Source organism: Drosophila eugracilis, unplaced genomic scaffold, assembly GCF_018153835.1.
Source record: "Drosophila eugracilis isolate 14026-0451.02 unplaced genomic scaffold, ASM1815383v1 contig_1897, whole genome shotgun sequence".
Lineage (NCBI taxonomy): Eukaryota > Metazoa > Arthropoda > Insecta > Diptera > Drosophilidae > Drosophila > Drosophila eugracilis.
The window spans coordinates 561345-570511 of record NW_024572751.1 but is presented as its reverse complement, the minus strand read 5'-3'; the positions used below and the strand labels follow the sequence as shown (position 1 = coordinate 570511).

At 42.7% G+C, this 9167-nt stretch overlaps 2 protein-coding genes across 2 annotated transcripts; both read left to right on the top strand.

The window, feature by feature from the left end:
* The first annotated feature begins 1321 nt into the window (after positions 1-1321).
* LOC108115031 (coiled-coil domain-containing protein 39) lies at positions 1322-5091 on the top strand. Its single transcript, XM_017226278.1, has 4 exons — positions 1322-1755; positions 1821-1968; positions 2277-4085; positions 4202-5091. Exons 1-4 carry the CDS (start codon positions 1504-1506, stop codon positions 4891-4893), a joined length of 2901 nt encoding a protein of 966 aa, XP_017081767.1. The 5' UTR covers positions 1322-1503; the 3' UTR covers positions 4894-5091.
* Positions 5092-6072: 981 nt separating this feature from the next.
* Positions 6073-9163, top strand: LOC108115006 (zinc finger protein 354A). Its single transcript, XM_017226248.2, has 3 exons — positions 6073-6724; positions 7441-8026; positions 8119-9163. The coding sequence occupies exons 1-3, from the start codon at positions 6278-6280 to the stop codon at positions 8628-8630; spliced, it is 1545 nt and encodes a 514-aa protein (XP_017081737.1). The 5' UTR covers positions 6073-6277; the 3' UTR covers positions 8631-9163.
* Positions 9164-9167: the final 4 nt, after the last annotated feature.

The following is a 9167-nucleotide window of genomic DNA, read 5'->3' as shown; positions in this document are numbered from 1 at the left end:
TTGGGCACTTGAAAAAAAAAAAAAACAAAATTGGGTAAAGTTGATATTATATTAAACCCCATCCCATCCTTTTAGTTGAATATTTTAATTTAATTTAACATGCGCGTCATGCGGAGTAAGCTGTTCATTTTGGTAAATTTCTAATGCTGCCACGATAAATAAATTAGACACAACAGTTAAAATATAATTAGCAATTATACAAATTTAACTTAATCTACAGATTAGTTTAGCACCCATTGAAATAAAAACCTGTAGGTTATTTGTTAAAAAATATGTAATTTTCAGAACAATGCAAAATAAAAGTTGGAGTCCTTCACAGACTTTTTTTATTAAAGCTCAAGGAACATACATTTGTATATAAAAGATATATATTTTTCGAACCTTTAGTTTGGTCAGATTCACTTCTTTAAGTTTTTCGTTTTAATTTATTTGTATTTGGAAAAATTCTTTTGAGTCTTCTCCTTCTTGGTCTCCAAATTAGCCTCTTCGCCAGGGAGTTAGGATGAGTGCCAAGGCGTCTGAAGTAGCTTTCAGCATGCGTTCGACAAACATCGCCTAGTTTGGAAAAATTACTCTTCTGGTCAAGATATTCTCTTTATCTAACTTGGGTTGCATACTTTTAGGCCTAAGGCAATACATATGCATTATCGGTGCATGATAAATGTCCGCTTTTGGGAAAAAAGTTAAAATAATACAAAGTGTCATAAAAAATGGTGGCATAAATTTGTAATTAAGAAAGTGACAAAATTTTCCGATTTAAAAATATTACAAAAACATTGTCGGATTCCTAAAACTGAGGTTTTCAAAGAAAGACACGACTATTCATTTCTAAAAGTTTTACGAAATCTTTTGATTGGTTTAATGCTTATCACATCTGTTAGCAACAAGAACAAGTAACTTATTGTTACTAGGTAGTACTCTGGAAACTTGAGGGAGAAGCGGTGAAGAAGCTCCTAAGACCTTTGATACACATTATATTCATATACATATATTAATTAAATAAATAATAACAAATCTATTCTGATACATAATTTTTGTTAATTAGTTTTATTTTAATTATTAGTTTTATTTTAAAATGTAAAAGTTGAACAATTTTCGTTGAATCAAAGCAATGTAGGTTTTTAAATTAATTGTACTAGTGAATCAAATTTATCAAGAAATTAATAAATTCCTTGACCTAAAATTTAAATAGGTAAAAAAACATAGGTATTTGGTGACTTCTAGAATCATAATAAGGGGAATATTTCACCTCAAACTTGCCTTAGTAACAAGGCAGATAGGGAAACTATGTACGTATTTTTATATACGAGTGAGTTACTCCTTTCGGCAATCGTTGTTATGGCTACCAAGTTGGCGTTGCTGGTTGTCATTGAGACGGCAAACGAAGCAAATGGAATTCTGAAATGAGTTCATAATTCCACACCAGTAGAAAATAACAGCCCGTAGAACAGTGAAGTGATACCATCTACTCTGGCCTAGCTGGGAAGCTAATCCAATAGAAAGATGAATCGCACCGACGACATGAAGAGGTCCTCGCTGAATGACTACAAGCTGGAAGCGATGGCCTCAATGGGCTGGGCGGTGGACTCGGACATTCCGATGGCGAATGCCGAGAACCTGGCCATCCTCAAGGAGCTGGCAACCCTGAGGGCTCTGAAACTGGAGGTTCAGCAGCACATGAACTCTCTGGATGAACGTGAAAAGGCTGTGGAACGACACACCAAAAACATTGAAGGCACTATTCAGCAGAATATAGTGAGACTTTTTATTTTTTAACTTGGACGTTATCAACCAACTAGTCACCATCTGAAACCCTTTAGATACTCTATAACTCTATGAAGGATGATGTTATAAAGGAGGCCCACAATGTTCAGCTGGTGATCTTGGAGCGCAACAAGATCAAGGAGGATTTGAGAAAGACTCAAAAGGAACTGGAAGAGTACACAGAGTATGCCGAGGTCACTGAACGTAAGTAAAATTCTGAAGAAATTTTCATTTTAAATTTCTCCCATAGATGTATATCCCAAATGTATTTATTAAGTGGAGGTACGAATGTACGCCACTCAGTTACTAAATACATATCAGATGACCATCAGATTCCCATTAGTCCGATAACCAATTTTAAAATAATTAAACTTCCAACAGCCAAACAATAGTGGAAAAAACTAAATATTAATCTAGTTAAGGGGTTAAGAGCAGGTGCTTAACCCTTCAACTTCTATTACTAAAGATTGCTAAGACTTATGTTAATGTCCGAATTCTTGATCAAATGCCAGGTAAGATCTCCCAAAATAAGCGCGAGATCGATGAGCTGACTGCCCGCATCAAAACGGCCAAGACCACCTTGGTGGAGTGGAAGGAGATTATGGATGACGGCAACAAGGGCTACCAGTTGATCGAGAAGTACTATCTGGATGATCAGCAGAAGGCCCGGGAGCTGAACACTAAGCGTCAGCTGCTGCAGGCCGAAATCGACAAGCGGCGCAAGAAAGTGGTCCTCCTCTACGACGAACAGACTACGCTGGAAAAGAACCTGGAGCGGACCGCCAGTCTATATAGGGCTGCTCACGCAGAGCGCCGCCAGATGGTGGAGACCTGGAAGAGCGCGGTGAACCTAATGACCCAGCGAGAGCACGACATCCATCGCAGCGAGGTGGAGTGCGCCGAGCTGGCTAATAGGTTGCAGAAGACGACGCTGACCTACAAGGACTATGATAACCAGCTGAACGACGTAATTGACAACAATCGCCAGGTGGAGATCGGCATTGAGGCCTTGAACGAGGAGACCTCCGACATGAAGAACCAGATACAGGTCCTGGTCGATACCTCGATACTGAAGGAGCGCGAGATTGACGGCCTGCGACGAGAACTGGAGAACCTCTCGAACCGGGTCCACGTGCAGCGCATGGAGAATCGTAATCTACAGAAGAAGCGCGATGAGAAAATCAAGGAGATAGAAAACTCCTCATCGGTGATAGAGAAGATTGAAGCGCGGCTTAAGTCCATTCAGAATAAAGCCCTCAATGCGGAGCAGCGGCTTCAGATTTTAGAGGAGATGATGCAGGCCGAGGAGACGGCTCTGAAGAACCTGGACAAGGAGCAGGAGAAGGTCAACGAGATGCTGTACCGCACCCAGAGGCAGGTTGTCGAACTGCAGGACGAAGAGAAGATCCTAAAGGTGCAGAACGATTCCTTGAACTCCAACTTAATGGCCATGAAACGCAGCCAACAGCAGGTCAACAGCGAGCTTAAGCGACAGACGGAGATTCACTACTCTCTATCGTTCAAGTGCCTGGAGGCTGAGCGGAAATATGCCGCACTAAAGGGTCTGGCAGACGACCCCGAGGTGGAGGCCACCAACTTGGCCCGGCTCAACACCCTCGAGCAGGAGTACGATAAGCTTCAACGCCTCATAGCCACCACGGAGGCCCAGAATAAGAAGCTGAACTATAACATGAACAACTTGGTGGTCCAGTACAACGCCGACGAAAAGGAACTCGAAACGGTCAGGTTCAAGATCAAGGAGGCTCAAGTATACTGCGAGGGCACGGTTAAGAGACTGCGCCAGAATCGCTACGAAAACTCCGAGCTCATAGTGGACCTCAACATGGTCAAGATGCGCTGCAGCGACCTCGAGGTGGGCATCGGTGGCTGCGAAAAAGGTACCTACGATCTTGAGCAGCATCGCCTCTCCTTCCGCCGGGCTATCAAGGATCGCACCGTAGAACTGCGCAGCCAAGAAGATGTTCTTCTCCTAAAGAAGAAACACCTCAACGAGGAACTCAGCACATTGAAAGCCGATCTTGGCGAACGGAAGAAGCAGATTGAGGCGATGAAGACGCGATTTGAACTGACCTCCCAACTTCTGGGCAAGAACGAGGACGGGTCCATCATGACTAGTACCCAGCTGAAGGTGGAAAGCGCCCAGACGCGTCAGATGCTTGCCGACGAGGGCGACGCCCTCAACAAGAAGGTGCTCAAAGCCGAGAAGGAAGTGGTTGCCCTGGAGAATACGCTGCGTCAGTTCGACAAGTCCAACGACAACTACCGCAAGTCTTTCCGTCCTGTGGATGAAAACTCGAAGGGTAAATATAAGGCGGCGGAGGTGGAGTACAATTTTGATTTTCGATGGTTTGGGAAAGACCCTAAATTTGGATTGGAGTAATGATTATTATTATAACACAATTTGTATTAATTTCAGATCGCGAACGCGCCGAGCAGGAACTAAAGGATCTGGAGGCGGAGTACTGCGGCGAACTGGAGAAACTGAAGGTGCTGCGATGTAAGGCTCAGCACTACGAGCAGAAGTACGCAGCCCTGCGGGCTGAGGAGGAGGACCTGATTTCCAAAATGGAAAAGGCAAAGGCCAAGCGGTCTGAGCACGCTGCAATTCTAGAGAAGATTGAGCGCGAACTGGACGACCAACGACTGAAATTGGACAGGGCGCAGCGCGAGATCCGGACGCAGTTGCGGGAAATCAAGGCACGACCCTTTAGCGATGAGTTCTTGGCGCAGTTTGAGCGGGATCTGGATCTCCAGGAACTGGAGGCCCGCAACACCAAATCGCTGAACATGCTCACTGATCTGGCCAGCAGCGACGCGAACGGCACAGAAATGATATCACTCATGTTGCGGAAAGGCATCAAGTTGCCTATGCACCTGAAACGCACTTGCAGCCGGGTCTCCATGAACAGCAGCTCCTCGTCCAAGTCAATGCAGGAGGGAGATGCAAGCTACCTCAGCGTAAAGGGCAAAGGCAAGCTCTGTGAGGGAGTGAGTGCACGATCCTCGGCCTCCGACATGAGCTCCATCAAGGACGACAGCTCATCCACCACCTCCAAGTCCGGGCTAAGCATCATTTCCCTTGAGTTTCCCACTTCTAAGAAAAAATGATTTCGTTTAATATATTTAATTTATTTTTCCTTTGGTTATCCGATGATCTCAACCCCTGTTCTTCGATCTTCACGTGCTTTTGGCCATCCCAGTGTTTACAAATTGACCGTCTAAACGGAACAGCGAATAAAATGCGTTGCCAAAGCGGTCAAAACAAGAGAGCACCACTGTAATAAAAATAGCCCACAAAAAATTCAATGGGGGTATATCATGGTGTGGCCGTGTGTGTACTGTTTGGATCGGGTATTTAGCAAACCGACTAGCGAATACTCTTTCGCGTTTAATTCTAACTTATCCTATTAATACAGGCACTTTGGCTTCACAAATCATCAAAAACATCGCAATTCGAAAGCAAACATATGTAATTCTTCTTATCTTTATTGCACATCCATAAGAAACTTAGATTTAAATGAATCATAGTAAATAAATGACGTTTCTATATAAAAAGTGAAATGAAAAGTAAGCTAAGTAAGTAAGAAGCTGATTCCTTTTTATATTCATGCTGCTTTACGTTTAAAAGATATATCTTACGTAAAAAAGTGGGAAAATATGACCTCAGGAATTCATAACATTCATTCATGAACATGAAAATAATAAAAATACCGGAAAAGGTAGAAGTAAGTGTAAATCAATAAAAGGAATATCTCTTAAAAATAATTTGAAAAACATAAAACATCATCATAGTAAACCAAAATCGGTCTTAAACTGAAAATTAAATGGATCATAACCTAACCTAACCTATCTAACGCTATTCAATATTCATGTCATTAAAAAGGATATTAAGATAATAGTATACTAAATTGGAATTAAATGCTCGATCTTGCTCAAAAAGACACTTATAGAACCATCTGGCCTAATGATGGATCTCTGATCTTCTTTAAGTAAGTCTGACAAATCGCATATACGATATATCACATGCAGATTGCCCCTATGCGTCGTTACAAAGACCAGAACGAAGGCTATATGGCCGCCAGTGCAGCATATATCGGCCAAAAATATTTATATATACACATGCTCTGAACTATGTATATTTCGAAATGAGGCTCCCAGAGACACGGAGAATGAGAGAGAGCCGAGTCGGAGAGATGAGTTTTCGATGCTACGAGTGTTTTCGAAAATTTTCTGGTCGATCCGACGATCAGCGCCGGGCATTTCATTAATTTTCATTATTTCGTTTGTCTGGCATCGGTGGCGAGAACTCAGATTGCTGAGCCCAAAAGTTTTTAAAAATTTTCACTTGCTGATATTTTTAGAAAATTCTGAAAGCGGAAAGACTCAGCAGTCTGGGAATGGACTCCTGGTAGATGTTCCCCGACCAATCAGAAGGAATATCCAATTAAAAGGTGAAAAATTTGCATAAGATCCGATTAAGTGCGCTGGCGGAATGTGTTCTACCTCGGTGCTGTGTCCCCTTTGCGCCGTGCCCAGTTTCGGCAGCATTGACGCACTGCAGCAGAGACTGATCAAGGCAGCCAACGGCCCACTGGCCTGTCCCTTCGCCGATTGCCAGGAGCTTTTCCTAGGGCTGGACAAGCTCACCATTCACCTGTTTTCGCACACCAGTCTGATGGACGAGGAGATAGATAGCCCTGTTATTATCCAAACCGTTCCTCCACTGGTTACCTTAACTGCGCCCAAAAGAAGGCCCAAAAGAACCAAGGCCAAAACCACCGTCGCGTCCCCGCCACCAGCACCTCCGAGTCCTCCTGCCCATTGTGACATCTGCGAGTTCAGTTTCCGGAATACCGAACTGCGGGACATGCACATCCGGTTGGTGCATGAAAATGCCGAGGGAGACCAGAAAGCACAGCAGCCAAAGCAGGAGGAGACGGTAACTAAAGCTAATTCCAAGTGTTTTTTATTATATGAATATTTAATTAGAAATTTTCATTATTAGAATTCGGTTTGAAATGCATAATGTTGCCTCTATCGTTAAAACCACTCTATTACTCTATTACAGCCCAACGTCTCTTTGCACTTAAACTTAAACATAAATGATATTATACATTTATATATATATAGTGGCATATAAACTTATAAACAGACAGTTTGCATGTCTGCTATATAATTTATTTGTCCGACTTTGCATACCCTTGCAAGTTTTAGTCAAAAGATTGAAAAGCAGTAAAAGAAATCTCGGTCACATACCTAATAGGTATTACCTATAAATTCTAGATTAACAGTACGGGCCCCCTTGATTTACATATATCCGGGTGAAATCTTTCTTGTTTCCAGTGAATTTTATAAAATAGATTTACATAAGCGCTTTGTTTCTATGGCGGAGTAATATTTTTCTGCGGAATGGTTTATTCTTGTCAATAATGTACACCTTAACATAATACATCTGTTCCGGAAAAATACTTCTTATTTGTAAAATGAACTCGTTGTTATATTAAAATAAAACAACTTAATTGTTGTTTATTAGTTCTTAAACGTTGAGCTCAAGCTTATGATATATTTAAGATTAATTTAGTTTTTGCAGAATATAAAGTAAATATGACTTATTAAAAAATGTTTATATTTTAATTTATGTTTTTATCCTTACAGGATCAAGAGCCCTACAAGTGCCATCTCTGCTCCAAGACATTTCGAATGAAGGGCTCCCTTCGAATTCACCTGAAAGTAGTCCACATGATGGGAGTGCCCTGCTCCAATCCCAGCCTCGTAACCACCTCCATTGCAGTTAGTCCCTCACCCAAGCTGAGCATTTGCGATCGCATCCGTCACAAAGAGCCGGGAGCCGTGGGAAACGGCACTAATTCATCGTCCACCAGCTCCCAGCCATATGCCCTAAGTGGCGCAATTAGCATGCTCCAACAGCCACCTAGCTCTCCGGAATCGGGCACGGCCACACCTAAGCCGTGGGAGTGCGATGTGTGCACCAAGTCCTTTACCACAAAGTACTTCTTGAAGAAGCACAAGCGGCTGCATACAGGGGAGATGCCGTACACCTGCGAGATCTGCGCCAGGACCTTCACCTTCCAGCAGTCGTACCACAAGCATTTGCTTTACCACAGCGAGGTGAAACCCCATGTCTGCGTGGTTTGTGGAAGGGCCTTCAAGGAGCTGTCCACGCTCCACAATCACCAGCGAATCCATAGCGGAGAGAAGCCCTTCAAGTGTGAGGTGTGCGGTGGGTATCGATTAGAGTTATGACTCTATGTCAACGTTAAGATTTTTATTTCTGAGTTTACTGACTCAAACTTCTGTCAACTTTATTCGCAGGAAAGTGTTTCCGGCAGCGTGTTTCCTTCCTGGTCCACACGCGTATCCACACAGGGGTGATGCCATACAAATGCGATCTTTGCCAGAAGAAGTTCAGATATAAGGTCAGTCAACGGACGCATCGATGTCCCACCGAGGAATCCCAGACGCCGGAGCAGTTGATCAATGCGTTTCTGGAGGGCAATGAATCGCCCACTCAGCCCTCGCCGGAGAGCGCTGAAATAACTGCCATCAACAGCGGCTCGATGGCAGATCCGGAACAAGAGGCACTGCTCTCGCAGTCCATCGACGACATAGTGGTGGAGCAGTGCCAGAGGATGGGCATTTGTGGTGTGGACCCGAGAGAGGGAGGCCATTTCGTATCGCTGCAACCGGTTACAGTGGTTCAATTCACCGGGAACGGCTCCCCACTGCAGCAACTTCAAAACTTAAAACTCTACTCGCCGCAACAGACCGAACTGCCCAGCTCCGACGGTGAAGTATTTCAGCGCTTCCTGATGGACGCCACGTAGCTGCAGCGGTGACATACTTATGCATATTTATTTACACCCTGTTAACCATTCGCAAGCCTAATATGAACCTACAAATAATACTAATGATTCAAAATGTCCCATACAAAACGCGATATCTGGTAGTCTGCTAAAGTTTTCCAAAACAATACAGCAGAATTATTAATAAACAATCCGGTATTATCACCATTATTCATTTTTTGACTAAATTAAAACCTAAGAAGTTTAATAAGAAAGACAGTGTTTGAACTGTTTGACTGATCATTATCAATCAAATAAAATTATACAAATTATAAAAATCAATTGTTTAAAATTATGTAGATGAAGTAACCATTAAATGATCTTTTTGTATGGAATATTTTGATGTTATGCCGTTATTAGCTAAGCCTTCATAGCCTTCAGATTGTATGCCCAAGGCAAACCGGAAAGAACCCGACTGGGATTGAATACAATCCTTTTTGAAACCTTATTTTGGAATTACAAATTTCACTTATTTTAAATAAAGTTATTGATATTTACATCAAAATATACCCCTATTAG